The sequence below is a fragment of the Anguilla anguilla genome, chromosome 1 (genome assembly GCF_013347855.1).
Source record: "Anguilla anguilla isolate fAngAng1 chromosome 1, fAngAng1.pri, whole genome shotgun sequence".
Classification (NCBI taxonomy): Eukaryota; Metazoa; Chordata; class Actinopteri; order Anguilliformes; family Anguillidae; genus Anguilla; species Anguilla anguilla.
In genome coordinates this window covers 69,686,513-69,704,449 of record NC_049201.1, presented here as the reverse complement: position 1 = coordinate 69,704,449, position 17,937 = coordinate 69,686,513, and the positions used below count along the sequence as shown (strand labels likewise).

General features: G+C 44.4%; 1 protein-coding gene across 3 annotated transcripts; it reads left to right on the top strand.

Moving 5' to 3' along the window:
- Positions 1 to 1,137: 1,137 nt before the first annotated feature.
- On the top strand, positions 1,138 to 16,905 carry trim46a (tripartite motif containing 46a). 3 transcript variants are annotated; one of them, XM_035420311.1, is made up of 12 exons: positions 1,138 to 1,592; positions 4,363 to 4,618; positions 5,342 to 5,492; positions 7,601 to 7,799; positions 8,435 to 8,581; positions 8,913 to 9,008; positions 9,766 to 10,019; positions 10,623 to 10,744; positions 11,199 to 11,549; positions 14,365 to 14,594; positions 14,804 to 14,871; positions 15,047 to 16,905. In XM_035420311.1, exons 1-12 carry the CDS (start codon positions 1,533 to 1,535, stop codon positions 15,507 to 15,509), a joined length of 2,397 nt encoding a protein of 798 aa, XP_035276202.1. In that variant the 5' UTR covers positions 1,138 to 1,532; the 3' UTR covers positions 15,510 to 16,905. The 3 variants fall into 3 exon arrangements, with proteins under 3 accessions (XP_035276202.1, XP_035276111.1, XP_035276292.1); XM_035420220.1 differs by lacking the exons at positions 14,804 to 14,871; positions 15,047 to 16,905 and having other exon boundaries at positions 13,614 to 14,543; XM_035420401.1 differs by lacking the exons at positions 14,365 to 14,594; positions 14,804 to 14,871; positions 15,047 to 16,905 and adding an exon at positions 13,130 to 13,751.
- The last annotated feature ends 1,032 nt before the right edge of the window (positions 16,906 to 17,937 follow it).

Sequence of the window (17,937 nt, the reverse complement as noted above, 5' to 3'; positions counted from 1 at the left end):
CATTAACTTATTCTGACCTTATGTAAACACAAGAATTTAGATACAATTTCATGTCCGCACAATGAAGCCCCAAACTTGGCTTATTTTGCGTTTTCTCTCCTCTTCTTTTTCCTGCCAATTCCATCATTACAAATACCCTAGTCCTACAATCAACAATTCATTTAGCCACATGTGACAATAACAACATTGGATCAAAGTAGTCTGAACAAAGTACCCAATTGTGTTATAGTCGGATACACAGGCAACATACACATATAAGGAAGTGCACATGAAATATCATTTCAGCTGATAGAACTTTGTGGCCGTCATTTTTGGTTTATGAGGAAGCTAGCTTGCTTGCTAACTCATAGTCAAAAAAATTAATTAATTAATTCAACTATTGTTTTTACAGCTGTGTAATCTTTGTGGGAAACTCATTTATATTTCTAAAATGCATTTTCTATAATTCCACATGCAAACCTCACAATATATTTTAATGCCAACAGATGGGTATCTCTTCGATACATTGCAGACATTTTGCAGACGCTCTTATCCAGACGGCTCAGACAGCTACATGACTAGCCTACAACCTTCACAAAAATTACTGCAGTTATTGCAGTTATACTGTAGGTTAACCACAATTCTGTTCAGTGCAGTAAAGTGCAGGGGGGCGGGGTTCATTCTCTTTGGATGGTACGATGTAAAACACAGGTCCAAGTTACAGGAAATAATTTCGGAATGAAGCTTGTGTCGTTTTTCTGAGCTAAGATAGCCATTATTGTTTGTTGTAACTTGGCCTCATCTTGATATAAATACTTTTAACGACGGACCACGATTTAGCCAGTTTTATTTAACGACTTATAGACAGTAGGCCTACTTTGTGTATAACATCAGTGAAGTCATGTCGTGATAATAGTGCCAATTAATCCAATTTAGACATTTCATCCAGTGTTGACATAGCATTCACTGGTCAAATAGCCTATGATATACAGCTCTTGCTTTGGTTTTTATTTTATTTAGGCTACTAGGCTACTTGAACAATATACATCCTGGTTTGTGTCAATGGGAGGCTGGAAGTGCTGAATTTTTCTGCAGGAATGACTACGCATGTCCATTACTGCTCCCCCCCCCCCCCCCCCCCCCCCCAGGTCTCTCTCTCTCACACACACACATTGAACAGTATATTACCGGAGCAAATATTCTACCGTAGAGAAGAGGAAAAATCCGGCGAATTTATTATAGCGACACGGGGGGACGGAAGGCGACGTAGCCTATACCATATAGTCAGTCCACTGATGCAAACAGAGAATTTGAGGTTAAAATATATTAACCATTGCCATAATTTTAATTATATTAAGTCACACTCATATTTCTGGCAGTACAGCGCGCTTTTGAGTGTGTTGTGTAATGCGCGATAGGCCGTGTTATTCGCAAACACCTAAATGCAGTAGATATCTCATCAGCCGTTTGTTAAAAAAAATTTTTGTGTTATTTTATTGTATCGGATTTTATAGTTATCCGTGCAACGCCGACAAGAACAATATTTTTCAGGAATGGCAGAGGCGGACTTACAAACGTTTACATCGATAATGGACGCACTGGTTCGCATTAGTGTAAGTATTATTGTGATTTCTGTAGGCTATCGGTTATCAATCGATCCTGTAAATTAACAGCCTATGTGTTCGTCTTTCTTTGTCTGTCTGTTGATTCTCAAAACATTAGCATATAACAACTAGGTAGGTTATAGCCAAAGTCTTTCAACACCCCTATGCTGCAGCCTATGTGCAATAAGATAGGCATAGCATATTTGTCTTATAGCTTGCCTTACGGGGTCATTGTGCTACCTGGCAAACTCCATTCGTCTAGTAACTTCCCGAAATGTGCTGTCAAAATGACAAGTAAAAAACGAAAATATTCTGTGCGAGACCGATGCTATCATACCTCAAATCTTCACGTATGGACCATTCTGTTTGGTGATACGTGTCGAATGGCCTGCGTTTGTATTAGCCTACAAGCTTGCCGCTCTTTACTCATATTAATGTAGCTTTTCTTTAATTTTCCTTTCCATCCCCAACCTTCCCCCTCCAACATCTTAGGGTACCGTCTCTGTATCCCTCAACCCCTCCATCAAAATTCACTAAAATTAGCTATTCATTTTTATGCGTGTTTGCTTCACGTGTTCACGGAAACCATTTCCCTGTAACGTTTGTGACAGTTATTGTGCACATATTTCAAACCGACTACCGAAGCTTTTAAGAAGATGCGAGAAAACAATGTCCAGCTTTCACTTCCCGAGTAATGTTTTTCTTTCGGTGATACTGTAGAATTCAACTTTGTAGCCTACTTTCTGCTAGTCTGTAGTCTTAAAGAGGGCATCTCTCTCAAGTGAATATTATGGAAAACATTCTGCCAGCTAGGCTATATTTTCTGTTTCGTTTGAGTAGGGGGGATGCCAAAGGTCCTCTGATAAAATGGCGTTTGTAGTCTGTTAAACACTGATGATTAAAATGTATTCAGTAAGAAACCATGTATCAGATGAAGAAAAACGAGCGAGATTACTGAACGGCGACTAAATTTTAGTGGTCGAAATGTACAGACGAATTCTGGTCGCGCGACGGGTGGGGAGTCTATGGATGCTTGTTGCTATAGAAACCGGATGCAAGCAAGCGGAGGCCTAGTAGGCCTACAGCAGCGCTTCTGAAAATACCTGCTGATTTTAGCCACCGAGCAAATACTGGTCTCTCCAGTACAAATATTAATAACATGATGACGAGTAGTCTGTAAAACGGATAGATAGGGAAAACTACACTGTATTGATGTAGACACACATTTGTGATACCAGTGAAATTTAACATGCAATTAAAGAGCAACGTAAATAGTTGACGCTCAAAACACTGCGTCTTGCTCCAATTTACTCCTTTTCCTAGCAGGTATCACATGCAATCCCATGGTATCATGGTATCCCATGCTTGGGCCACCTGCAAGTCAGGTGAACCAAAAAATCCATCTATCCAAAGTCTATGTGCAGCAGTATTGTGTTGCTTCGGACTAGGGGCGATTGGTTTGATTATGAATCAAAAATTTTGGAGTACAGAGCCAAATCAAGAAAAAAAAATGTATTGGTCCCAAATGTTACGGAGTTCACTGTGTGTGTGTGTGTGTATTGTATACAGTATGTGTAGTATAATAATCAGGCAGTTTTTATAACACATTTAAAGAAAATGAAGAAACTCCCACCTCCCCCCGTTATTCATTTTCATAACTGGTATGTTAGTGAGAGACATTCTGCATCATTTCTTTGTTTGTGTGTGTGTGTTTATGTATTGTAAGGGATAAGGTACTACATGTATTTCACCCATTTCAAATGGAAATGGACAAATATTGAACAGTACATTTAAAAATGAGGTAACTGGAAAGTTTCCATATTATATTTTCATGTCAGAACCCAGGTGTGGTATTAGCAGTGGAAGTCTACAATATTGCATGTGATGGTATAGAAAAATGTTGGTTTTAATGCAGGAAATTTGACAACAGCAAACAATAGTGCTACTTACACTGCAACAACAGGTTCTACTTTGTGTTTTCATTATGTTGCTTTTTCTGTGACATTTTTGTGGAAACAATTAAAACCATGCCACGATCAGTGTTTCCATAAGACCCAGCTCAGTGGACTTTTGTGCAACACATGGCTATCCTTTATCATAACACATGACTATCATATACCACAAAAACATGCAGGCCTGCATGTATTTATATACATCTGTAGTGCCCAGGCACATGGGCCAGGCATAAGTCGTAATTAACACTTGGGTATTATTCATATTTAACAAGACTGGCTCTGACTGTCCATGAGGAGGAGCTGTTTATATGGGAACCCATTTCTGTTTCTACTCTGTGACTCCCATTAATCCTGCACCTCCGTTTGGCTGTCTCACCTCTACCTGTCTGCTTCTCTTCGTCCTGTCAGATGATTATTATCTTTCGGTTGCCCCCAGACCACACCCTCCCCCACCTTGTAATGTACAGACACTGACGTAGAGAACAGCTTATTTTACTTAGCCTATATTCATATGACTCTCCTACCTTAACTTTCGTCCATTTCACCTCCTCCCTTCCGTATGCTCTTCTTTCTGTTCTCTTCATCTTTTCACGATCACATTTGGAGCTACTTACCTCCCACTTTCTCACTTATCTTTTTATATATAGGCTATGTAATTTTGTTTCCTGCTCAAATTCAAATTTGCTTTCTCTCACTCTCTCTCTCTCTCTCTCTCTCATCCTCTCTCTCTCTCTTGTCCCCTTTCTCTCTCTCTCTCTTTCTCTCTCTACATCTTTGAACCTTTTGTTTCCTCTGCCTTGTTTCTCCACCTCCCCTCCCCTCAGTCCAATATGAAGAGCATGGAGCGTGAGCTTCAGTGCCCGGTGTGTAAGGAGATGGTGAAACAGCCCATCCTCCTGCCGTGCCAGCACAGCGTCTGCCTGCTGTGTGCGTCTGAGGTCCTGGTGCAGAATGGCTATCCTGCCCCAGACCTGCCCCCGGAGCCCAAGTCTCCCGCCTCCACCCCGAACACACGCTCTCCACGCCAGGCCCGCAGACCCGCACCCAAGGTCGACCGCATTGACCGCGTGCTGCGTCCTGGTGCGTGTGTGTGACTCCGACACAGAAAGAGAGAGAGAGAGAGAGAGGGAGTGAGAGAGACAGAGTGAGCAACAGATGGAGAGGGATTGTGTGTTTGTGTGTGTGAAAGAGAGAGAGAGAGAGGGAGTGAGAGAGAGAGTTAGCAACAGATGGAGAGGGATTGTGTGTTTGTGTGTGTGAAAGAGAGAGCGAGAGAGAGGGAGTGAGAGAGACAGAGTGAGCAACAGATGGAGAGGGATTGTGTGTTTGTGTGTGTGTGAAAGAGAGAGAGTAATGCTATGTAAAAGTTATGTAAGTTGCTCTGGATAAGAGCGTCTGCTAAATGCCTGTAATGTAATGTAATGTAATGTAAATGTAATGAGTATGTGAGAGCGGAAGAGAAGGAGAGAGAGAGATGATATGTGTATGTGACAGAGAAAGAGAGGGGAAGAGAGATAGTGTGTGTGTGTGTGTGTGTGTGTGTGTGTGTTCAAGAATGAGCTTCAGCAGGTGTGCTGGGTTGCGAGCCTATTTCCGCACCTGTCAGCATATAGAATAAAGAATACCACCACAGCAAATGCACGACCAGCCTTTTCAGATGATTTATAATTGCATTAGTGACTTTTTCCCATATCCATGTTTGTTCTTTAGTGTTCGTGATACCAGCTGTCCACTGACCCCTCCTTCCCCTTTACTCTCCCAGTCCTCTCACCTGTTCCTCTGCCCTTCCCTCTTCGCTCCTAGGGTATGGGACGTACCCTGGCCGGAGGCGCAAGGACGGCCCCCCTCCTCCCATGCTGTTCCCCTGCCCTCCATGTGGGAAGGACGTGGAGCTGGGGGAGAGGGGGCTGGCCGAATGCCTTCGCAACCTTACCCTGGAGCGCATCGTGGAGAGGTACCGTCCTCCTCCAGCACCCCGCCTCACTGTCACTTAACCTCCATCGCCTCCCATTACATTACATACAGGTATTTAGCACATGCTCCTATTATGAACAACTTAGGCAGTTTACACTTTAGCAAGCAGCCCACTTATACTGCTACTGAAGCAGTTTAGGTTGAGAACCTTGCTCCAGGGTTCAACTGACAGTGCCCCACCTGATAATAATCTGTGACCACTGAGTTCAAGTCCAGTTGCCTAACCATTGTCCTATACTGCCATTTAGTACACATTACAGATGCTGAATTTACAATTTCATGATTAGAACCTCTGTAATGTTTTGTCAGAGTACCAAAAGAGATCTTGTTTCGATTCAGGTAAAATCTGAACTAGGGGTGCAGTCCTGGGTACATGTGGGCATAGGGTGCATATTTACAGCACTTTGCATTCAGGTCTCGTACTAATGCATTTGAACCATAACTCAAGGACGTGACCTGACGGTTACTGCATGCACACAGCAGCCCCCTTACAGCACCCAGAGCTTGTGTACTCCTACGTGGGTCCCGGTACTGTGGCTGTTCATGTTTCCCTTGTGGAATACGCTCACCCCAACTTTGAATTTTGTTTAGTTTTGACAACTAAACATGTTACAGGTTGGTATAGCATGTATAGTATATATATAGATGACCTGATCATGAATGCCTATGTAAAGAGTTAGAGATTTGCCTGAGGTGAGATTTGAACCCGGGCCTCTCACTCCAAAGATAAACTAGCTGAGCTACACCTGCTGTACCTACAGATTTTCTGTTGTTAATTCTCCTGCCGGATTTCCTTGTAGGTGAGCAAACAGACACACGCGTACATACATAGAATTACACTTGTATCAACACATTCGTATACCTACAATTGTACACACACACAAGATTAATAATGTAACAGCATACCATCTTTGTACACTGGAAAATGAATCATGGCCGGTAATAGGTACTGTCTGGAACATCTAATGTGGATAGCTGTCCTGATAAATGAGGTGATGAGCTATCAAGTTAAACTCGAATTATGTGACAGTTGACGTGGCTGAGATTCTTAGTGTCTTTTGTTGCAATGCAGGCATGAATAATATGTGCATGGGTGTGTACTGCATGTCGTCCATGTGATTGTTCTTGATCATAATGACATTGCATGTGGAAATGTGTTAAGCATTTGGAGAGCGCAAATAAACGCCTATTTTGTTCCTTAGAAGTATTTAAACTATATGTAAAATAACTCATTACATTACAACAGCTTACATTATTTGAATTATTTAAAAACCCAATAATTTAAAGTTGTACTAAAAAAGGGCACACGGCTCTAAATGCATTATCAAGTTTGTTTGGTGGCAAATATTTTCTGCACCTGGACGGGGTGTCTTATAATCTGTGAATCTCGTGTTAGTCATCTGACACCCTTCACAAAATAATCATAGCTTTGAATTCCAAGGAACAGACAATGAGTCTGAAAAGTCGTTTCTGTTGAAACATTCAAGAATCATAAAACTTTTTTTACATGTATGAACTGTATTTAAGCACTGAAAAGGTCATGACATTTACATCAGCAACATTAGGGTTCAAGCCCAGCAGCTGACGAGTCACCTCTCTGAAAGCTAGCCGTGGCTGGTGACACGCGGTTGTGTGCTGAAAACTGGGAAAGGCATGAAAGCTCATGAGAATCTTGATTTATTTGCCGCTGGTTTTGAATTTGGGTTCGGTAACATTGCCTCTCTCTGCAACGTCATGTAAAGGGGCCTTTCCTCCAACTCAGCCGGTTCTTCTTCGTTTCTTGAAAGGAGGGGTTTTAGGACCGAAGAAAGACTTACTCTCGGGTTCACAATGAATTATTGGAGTGCACCTGCATTTCGGGGACCCCAGATTCTGTCTCCACTGCACAATTCTCCTCTGAACAGGAAACAACGTCACATTGAAGTTGCCTCATAAGGACAATTTTTTTTTTTGCCATGTTTGCAGTTTCTTTCCCCCTTTGGCCCTGGAGGTTGTGCGATACCAGTAAGATGCGGTCGATATGTTGAGAATCGTAAACGTGACTGTCGCGTAACCGAAAGGTCGCCTTTCTGGAACCTTCTTCGCCAGGTACAGGCACACGGTGAGCCTGGGCACGGTGGCGATCATGTGCCAGTTCTGCAAGCCGCCCCAGTCCCTGGAGGCCACCAAGGGCTGCGCCGACTGCAGGTCCAACTTCTGCAACGAGTGCTTCAAGCTGTACCACCCGTGGGGCACGCCCCGCGCCCAGCACGAGCACGTGCTGCCCACCCTCAACTTCAGACCCAAGGTGAGGTCATCAGGACGTGCACTTCCATTTCAGCAGCTACTCACTGATTCATTAGCAGGCAACCAATAGATTTGAGTGTATCTAACCCTGTGGTTGCTTGGATGCCAGTGGATGTGGATGTGTATAGTACATACTATAGTATGTGCCATATGTACATGCTGTACATGAAAGCATAGACGTATACATTTCTTTCCTAATACTTCATATGAACTGAATATTACAGTAGTCTGATATGCTGTATAGTTAAATCAGTGATATTATCTGAGGATGAGTTAAATAGCGAGAGATTTTTGAAGGCGCTGAGCCAGTGTAGAGAGCTTTGGCTTGGATGTCTGTGATAATTTCTGACAGGTTTCCAAGTGTCTGTCTGGGTAAGAGAAAAGGCCGCTGTGTGCTGCTGAGGACAGAGGCCCAACCCCTGAAAAGCTATTTTTGCCACGAGGGTGACGGTTGCCCTCATGTTAGCCTGTGTGGTTCATTAGCCGGTTTTTCACGACACCCCTCCCCCCCCCAACCCTCTCCAACCTTAATACTTTCCTTTTCTTTCTCCCGTATCCCTTCTCCCCTCTGTCCCATGAACTGTTGCCTCCGTGTCTGCCCCCCCCCCCCTCCCCCCCCCCCCGCCTCTCTCTCAGGTTCTGACGTGCCCAGAGCATGAGCAGGAGCGGCTGCACTTCTTCTGCAAGTCCTGCCAGAGGCTGCTGTGCCCGCTGTGCAAGCTGCGACGAATCCATGCGGGCCACAAGGTCACCCCCGTCGCCAACGTCTGCCAGGCACTCAAGGTGGGCACCGTCTGTAGTGTGAAGACCTCCTACCTACAGGGTTTCCTCAGATCACACTGTGAAAGGGATGGGTGATAGGTTGAATTTTTTTTTTTTTGATGTGTTAAAAATGTTATTATTTACCCAGTATTTAAAAAGAGGACATCTCCCAATAAAGTAATTCTCCCAATTCTCATATACACAGTTTTATACTGTGTACACTAGCTAAGAATATAAGGGAGCTTTATTGTATATTTAGTACAGCATAAACGAACATATACACTAAAGCAGTGAATGAGTGAATATCAGGTTTGTGCGGTTGATCCTGTGTGATCTGTGTATGTCCCCTTAGGAAAAAATCACCAAGGTGATCAACTACATCCTAGCCAATCAGGAGACAGTGCAGGCTCAGATCACCCAGCTGGAGAATGCCATAATGCAGACAGAGGTAAACAATGTAACTATGTAATGCCATACTGTTCAATTACAGCACATCACAGGCATACACCCCTCTCGCTGAACAACATTGGTACGCCCTCAGCTAACGCACAAGAGCAGCCTGTTTTACATAGCCTTCTCATAGGGCTTAGACTGTGTACTTTTGGGTCACACTAAGTGATTCAAGGGGGTACAGTGCAAACATCATTCGATTCATGTGGTGGCAAATGACTGAATGATCTGTAGACTGCTGTAGCCAACATGATTGTGTGATTATAGTTTGGCCATTTATTTGAGGACACTGGCAGGGTATTTCTAGCCCCACCTGAGTAGCAGGAGTTCTCAGCTCTCTCTCCACGTACAGCGGAAGCACCAAGAACGAGGCACTTTATTTGAGCCATCTCCGGCAAAACTGCACGATTCAAATGTAACAGAACTCTCTGTGGTTTGCTGTGTGTAACTGCTGCTCCTCCCACTTTCCACCACTGCCCCTCCCACTTTCCCCAACTGCTCCACCCAATTTTCCCCACTTCCCCTCCCACTTTCCCCACTGCCCCTCCCACTTTCCCCAACTGCTCCACCCAATTTTCCCCACTTCCCCTCCCACTTTCCCCCACTGCTCCTCCCACCTGTCATGGATGCCCCTCCCGCTGTATCCGCTGCCCATCCCTCTCTCCCCATGCTCCTCCCCTTCTGCCTCACGACCCTGCTGCCCTGCCCACTGCTCCTCCCATGGCTCCCCCCCCCCCCCCCACTCCCCCCGGCAGATGAACGGCGCCGGCGCTCTGGAGCAGCTGACGCAGTGCGTGCGGGAGCTGGGGGCGGCGCTGGCCGAGCGGCAGGGGGCCCTGGCCCAGGCGGTGGAGGGGGCCCGGCTCCGGCGCTCCGAGGCCCTCTCGGCCCAGGTGACGGAGAAGCAGAGCATGCTGGAGAACGCCGGCCTGCTGGCCTTCTCCCAGGAGCTCCTGAAGGAGACGGACCCGCCCTGCTTCGTGCAGGCGGCGCGCCTCACTCACAACAGGTTCTCCCGCCCTCCGCTCGGCGCTCATTTCGGTTTCGTTCGCTGCCATGGCGACACAGATGTACTTTGAAAAAGCACATACTGTACATATACAGAAAGGCACAATGCAGGACAACACAATAGAACAACAAACGGGTCCTAAAAGAGTAAGCACAACTAACAATTCACTGTGATAATAAATTACTAAATTAAATACTGTAGACAAAGAAAGATCTAAATAAAGTATTTTATAAAATTAGAAATAAATTGATATCATGTTTTAGACCTGAGTCACCCACTATTCCTCAGGCTATTTCAGACAATGACAAACTTGCCCTGTATATACTGCAAAACCCGGGGCCTCTCCAGAATAGGGCATTATATAGAGAATAGAGCTATTCTCATTGAGTGGTGAAGTGCAGCTCTGTCTGGATCTCTGATAGATTGCAGTGTGAGCGCAGCCTGTCTTTCCTGGGTAGCCATACTTTCCTGTGTTAGCCAGGCACTGTCGCTACCTGTCTGTGTCACTAAGCCTACACCTCCAACAGTTGAAATGGGTTTTTTCCTTAAGATTCTATTGTTACTTATTATCCCTCTTTGAAATGCAGTTGTTTATTCTCTCAGGCTCTTGAAGACAATTGAGAACCTGCAGTGCTTCTCTCTGTCAGCTGATCCCTCTTTTCGACACTTTCAAGTGGATATCTCCCGAGAACTGAAGATGCTCAACAGCTTAGAATTCATTAAAGGTAAGAGAGAGGGAGAGGGAGAGTGAGTGAGAGCTGGGTAGTAGGAGAATGATACTACAGGTCCACTTTTGATTTATGTTGATAGCACTTTTTTGGTCATTTTCTTGTATGCTGCTGAGAAATCTGCACAAGCTGTACATTTAGAGGGCAAAGGTCATGTACCAAATGTGTCTCATGTGGGCTCATGCTTTAAAGCGTTCAGTGAATGCTAGAATGAACTCTATAGAGTACTTTAAACTTTAATAGAGTACATGTGGTCCCAGTTGGAGTCAGAGTCCATTTGACACTGAGTATTTCGCTGTGTTTGAGGGTAAAATCTGGTGATGTCGAGGGGTGTAGTGGTTAAGGAACTAGGCTAAGTCACTCTGAGGCTGAGGGTGTGTGCCATGAAGATGAATGGCTCCGAACACAGAATGTCTGATTGAAACGTGTGCTCCCGCGCGTGTTCTCTCAGCCCCCCTGGCGCCCGTGATTGACACCCAGCGCACCCTGGCGTACGACCAGCTCTTTCTGTGCTGGCGCCTGCCCCAGGACTCCGCCCCCGCCTGGCACTTCTCCGTGGAGTTTCGGCGGCGCGAGGGAGGGCCGGGGGGCGTCTGGGGCGGGGTCAGGGACCCCGGGAGAGGGGCCGGGGGCGGCGGGGGCCACTGGGGGTGGCAGCGCCTGGAGGAGGTGAGCGGCACCAGCACTGTGATTGACAGGCTGGAGATGGACAGTGTGTACGTGCTGAGGGTGAGGGGCTGCAACAAGGCCGGCTTTGGGGAGTACAGTGAGGAGGTGTACCTTCACACCCCACCTGCACCAGGTGAGTTACGCGCACCTCCACACGCTCACCACACTCATCACACTCAATACACACTCATCACATCTTCACACACTTATTACACACATCACATCACATCTCCACACACTTATCACACTCATCACATCTCCACAGACTCATCACACTCATCAAATCTCCACACACTCATCACACTCATCAAATCTCCACACACTCATCACACTCATCAAATCTCCACACACTCATCACATCTTTACACACTCATCACACTCATCACACACATATTCTCTACCTACATACTGTACGTACTGCATGTGTGGAAGGTAATAGTGCTACACACCTTTACCTCTGGAACACTGGTGTAATGCTACATGTTACGTACGTTCATGTAACCCAACATACCAGTTAATAATTAGACGTATTCGTCCATTAACCAAATGGACGGATATAATGGATGTCAAAAAAGTCATCAACTTGGCGACTTGTAATTGTGTCCAAGATGTAGCTTTAAAAAAAATTTTTTTTAGCAATTTTCCAAGATGTAGCGTTTTTCTTTTATGTTACATTAGAGAATTTATAAAAGACTTTCCAGAGGAAGTATAAAAAAAATGATCAAATTTGCATTGTCCATTCACATCGTAACCAGGCATTAGAATGAATAAGAGACGCGATGCGTTGTCATCGTCGTGTTACACTGCTCAGGTGGCATGATGAAGTACGTAATAAAGAGCGGGTAATAAAGAGCAGGTCTTCCGGCTGAAGAAACAAACGCAAACGTGACCCTGTCTAGCCTGTTCTTCCGCAGGAACTCAAAAGACGTGCCCTACCCTGCTGATAATATCCACAATGGGTGGGGTGGTGTTGTGCGAAGGTGCCTATCAGTGTCTTTGTGCTGTCTCTTTTGAGCCGAGTTACCAATGACATGTACGTCATGGGGCGGCATTGCTGCATTCTTACAAGTGAAATGCACGTGCCTTGTGGATCTGCCTGACCCTCTTTACAATATGATGACAGTGATAGTGTACTAGTTACATTCTTAAAATTATGTTAGCTACCTATTCACAGTATGTCTTGTTACTTACATTTAAAGTAACATCATTATTTAATTATTAATTCGGCTTTCCTTCAGGGTGGCTTGCAGGCCATCAAGGCATAATGCCTGTCTGTGTAGAGTTTGCGTGTTCTCCCTGTGTCCACGTGGGTTTCCGCCAGGTTCTGTAGTTTCCTCTCACAGTCCAAAGACATGCTGGTTCGGCTAATTGGTGTCTTAATTGCTGTAGCTGTAGCTGGAAAAAACTAGCTGGAGAAACTCTGAACATTAAGTTTAAGAAAGACTGGTTCACTAATTATTATGCTTGTGTGCTACTTCTGTACACCCAGATACACTGTAAGTACAGCATAATTGTACCGTGAATGGTCAGATTCAAAAATAGCTTGAGAGACTTAATGTTAGAAACTGGGATTTTGATAATATGCTGAGATAATATGTACTTATGCTGAGATTTCTGAGAGTTGGCACGCTACTCTTCTCTTACTTTTTCTACTCATTTCTCCCTTTGTTTACCACTTTTGTTTCTCTTCACCTATCCAATTCTGTGTCCTAGTTCTGTTGTATTTTCCCATCCCTACCTCTAGCTCGGCATGTCCCTCTCTTTCTTTTGTCTTGTCACCCATTTTACCCTCTTTTCCCTCCACCTGCTTGACCTATTCAGCCCACTTTCTCTCTCTCTCTTTCTCTCACCATCACTCTACTCTGCTTCACTTCCACTCTCTAACTTGTTCCACTTGCACTGTGCATCAGCTGCAGATCATTCTGATTCGTGCGACAATGCAGTCTTGTATTTGTTAGGTTCAGAACATAACGAATATGATTTTTTGATCATTCAGGATAACAGTGATTCTACACTATTAACGCCACTGGCTTTAATGGTGACCTGGTAGTTCTACATCTCCCTATCTTTATTTCTCTCTCTCTCTCTCTCTCTTCTGCTTCCTCTTCCTGGCATTGTTGCTTTCTTAACAATACCTTCACCAAAATCCTATGCTTTTGTTCTCTTCTCTTATTTTAATCCCCCCCCTTTTCCCTAGAATGTAACAGGTACTACTTGCTTTCCTCTCTTACCCTTTTTATCTCTACCTATTTCCTGGAATGTGTACTAGGTACCTGTTGTTTTCCTCTCTCCCCCTTTTTCCCTCTTTCGATCCCTTGTTCTCCTTTTTCCTCTCTGCGCCTCTCATGTGCTTTCCTGTCCTTATGTTCGTTACTGCCCCTCCTGCCAATGTGCTGTCTTCCTGAGCCGCCTGGACAATTCCCCACTGCCTGTGTCTCCTGTCTTCCTTACCTCAATCCTCCCCTACCAATGCCAATCCCTTATCTTCCCCCTTCCCCTACTCTGTCTTCTTGCTTCCTTTCGTCTGTGCCATCTTGTTTGCTCCTTCCATTATGTTTCCTCTGTCCCTTACCCTCACTCTACTCCCCATCCCCTTGCCTGTTCCCTTCCCCATCCTCAACCCCAACCCCTCCCTCATCCCCTTCACTCTTTTCTTCCCTGTTCTTTTCCCCACACCTATTTCCTATCCCATCCCCTATACCTCTCTGCTTCCCTGTCCCCATTCCTACTTCTCTCCTCTTCCCTTTCGTGTTCCTCCTTATCCCCTTCCCTGTCCTCATTCCTGTTCCTCCCATCCCCGTCCCTGTCCCCATTCCTGTTCCTCCTATCCCCGTCCCTGTCCCCATTCCTGTTCCTCCTATCCCCTTCCCTGTCCTCATTCCTGTTCCTCCTATCCCCTTCCCTGCCCCCATTCCTGTTCCTCCTATCCCCTTCCCTGTCCCTCCCAGTGCTGAATTTCTACCTGGACTCACGCTGGGGCCTCCACTCTGACCGGCTGGTGGTCAGTAAGGAGCAGCGCTGCGCCCGCAGCGTCCCGGGCCTCTCCCTCCTGCAGGCTGCCGACCGCGCCCTCACTTCCTGCCACCTGACCTCTGACCTGTTGGTGGGCGACATTGCCATAACCCAGGGGAAGCACTACTGGGCATGCTCTGTGGAGCCTGGCTCATACCTGGTCAAGGCAAGAAAACAGTTATATGGAACAGCTGTATTGGTTGTGGCAAAGTGTGTATATTGCAGCTTGTGAGACTAGCATAATTGTTGACAGTAGCACTGAGGTTGGTAGAATAAAAATAGAATTGAGATCAGTCTGTTTCTCTGTGTTTGTACTTCAGTGTGCGATATGGCCTACTGGCCTGTATGTGTTATTATTGTGTTTCTGCAATGCAGGTAGGGGTGGGTCTGGAATCCAGACTGCAAGAGTGGTTTCATCTGCCCCAGGACATGGCCAGCCCCCGGTGAGGGGGGGGGGGGGAGGGGGGTGTGGGGGGGATGAGGGAGGGGATAAAAAGGAGTACCTATGAAGTACAGTAGAAGGTAAAATAGTATTTAAAGGCTGCCAAATGTTTCATTCTTTTTTCTTCATCGTTCTGCCATTCAATATTTTTCACATTCATCACTTTTTCCCTCTAGCTATGACCCAGATAGCGGTCATGATAGCGGGGCCGAGGATGCCCTGGACTCTCCGCCTCCCTTCTCCTTCCTTACAATGGGCATGGGCAAGGTTCTTCTGCCCCAGGGGGCAAATTCACATAACAACTGCCCCAGCAATGCCACCAGCCCCAGGGAGCCGTCCTCCAACCACAGCAACAGCAGCAGTCATCCCACACATCTGACGGCCCTGACTGCCCCATTGCCCCCTCAGCTTGGGGTGTGCCTGGACTTTGAGAAGGGGCGTGTCACGTTCTATGATGCCCATTCACTGCGGCCCTTGTGGGAGGGACCAGTTGATTGCTCTGCGCCTGTCTGTCCTGCCTTCTGTTTTATTGGCGGTGGGGCACTTCAGCTTCAAGAGCTGGTGGCCAATCGCAGTGCAGAGCAGGCCCCAGTCAGGAGGGTTACCATCCAATCACGTGCCACCAATCTGAGTAACTAATTCAGTGCATTAACCATCATGTTCTGGTCGTTTTTAATTTCCATTGCCAGAAGGAAATTAAATTAATATCCCCACTCAGTGGGTATGTTTCTTTACGTATGTTTATCATAAATACATGTTTTTATTGTATGAAATATTAATATATTCTTTTGTTTTATGTTTTGTTTTATATTTTCCATTTTGCATAAAGGAGTGAGTTTTGGAATTTTTTTATTTATATAAGCTTTAAATTATTGTTTATTTCATATTATATTTCACACTGTTATTATGTAACATTTATAACATTTTCCTAGGAATTAGACTTGTTGACTGCATCTTTTTATGTCTACGTGTGATTCTTCCAGGCTAATTAAATTAATACAAATTCATACTGTTGTAACAATGGCATTGGCATTTATTTATCTATGGTACTTGAAACATCACTCTTAAACTAGTATTTCACCATTTCACTCTAATGTAACTTAGTCATATAAAACCAAAAAGTTGACATTCATTTCATCGTGTTCATGTTACTAACACGTGAATACACTTACTTATTGATTACTCATGGTGTTCATATTGGAGACAAAATGATACTGCACTTGAGCAACCAGAATTTGTGATGTGCTTGTGACAAATCTTTGTTAGTCTCTGTTCCATATTCATGTCCAGTTTCCAGCTACGATCACTAGATCATTTCATGAAGTTTAAATACTTTTCTATATTGTAAACTTTTGCGATTATTAGCGTTTTATGCATTTATCATAGAATGGGAGATCGCAAGATACCAGAACTGCTTCAGTAGAAAATAATTTACTAAACTTTATTTAAAGGGACAGAACTGAGACTCTGCAACTTAGCTGCTATTCAGCTTTCACTGTACTGTGTGTGTGTGTGTGTGTGTGTGTGTGTGTGTTTGAGAAGACAGAGAAAGAGAGAGGCGACACAAGCAGTTCCACAATTATTTATTACAACGAATGAAACAAGCCAATGTGAAAAAATCAAGATCAAATTTCCATGGTGTTATTTCGAAATTTGGGCATTTACTTGTGTTTTTTTTTTTTCTTTGGGGGAACTTTAAAGAGCTGGAATTTAGAGCTGAGCATAATTGATGTTTGCAATTCAGGTTTGTGTTGTCTTTGTGTGTTTTTTACGTGAGAGAAACTGCTGTTAAAACTTCTACTATACAATTAGTTGCACTAAAGCGCTCATTTTATCCCTAATCACTGATTCTGGTGTTTTAATCAAGCAATTGTTTTTTTTAATGTATTACTATGTGACGAGCAGCACAGCACCTGAATGACTCCAGACTGTAGCATTTTGGAATCTTCATTTAGACTTTGCCATGCTGGCAGAATGTTTGTTGAACTAACAAAATGTTAAAAAAAAATAAAATAAAATAAAAGGATCACAAATATCATGCGTCATGTATTCATTTATTTTCCTTTTTTACCATTTGTATGAGTTGAAAAAAATACGGCACTGCTGTACATCTGGCACTTTCTCATGAAGAGCAGAAATAAGTTCCTCACCGTTACATTCAGAAACACCCGGCAACAGGAATATTTTTTCATGCTATAGAAGCTGTGAGGGTTCCTGAACTTGCGTGTGAACTGCTGTTATTGATTTGCGGCAGTGCGGCAAAGAGGTTGACAGGTCATGACAAGAGTTTTCACAGTAAAATTACACGCTGTCATTCTACAATAACAGCATTGCCTTTTGACAGGCGTGAGACAGTATGCAGATATATTGGGTAACCTTTGTTTTGATCTTGCATGACAGACATATAGTATCCCTCCATTTAAATATACACATGGAGAAGAACACAATCTTAAGATGTACCCCCCCCCCCCCCACACACACACATACACATACACACACACACACATTCAGTCACACAGAGGTGAGTGTTCAGATGTATTGTATTCACTGCCATACGTGACAAATACCTGTCTGCACAAGCTGTCAGTGGTGCTCCCCGCCTATTTATACCCCGCCCCCTTTATGATAATTCTCTCACTGATTTCAGAGAGAGGGGAGGAGAAAAAACAATCTGCCTCTTAATTCGTTTCCCCTCTCTTTACTTTAGGTAATACATCAACAGTCACTTCCCTCGCCGATTACAGGTAAGAGACTCATATTTTTACCTTGTTTTGTGGTCTTCTTTTGTCAGGAGGGAAACCTGTTTTGACTACTGTGCACTTTTTGCCGTGGGGTATTGCAAGTTGCCATCTTAATGCGTACTCTCTTTTGATCTTTTCTGCGTAACACCTGTAAGCTTACCTGAGAACGTCTCTTCTCATTTGGTTCCACACCTTCTTGTTTCTTTCCTTCTCTTTTCTTCACACAAACTGTCATTGAGCAGTATTTAATCAATGCGGTCTGTACTAGGCTTTGAGGAGGTTGAAAAATATAGTGAAAGAAATGACAGCAAACAGACGGTGATCTT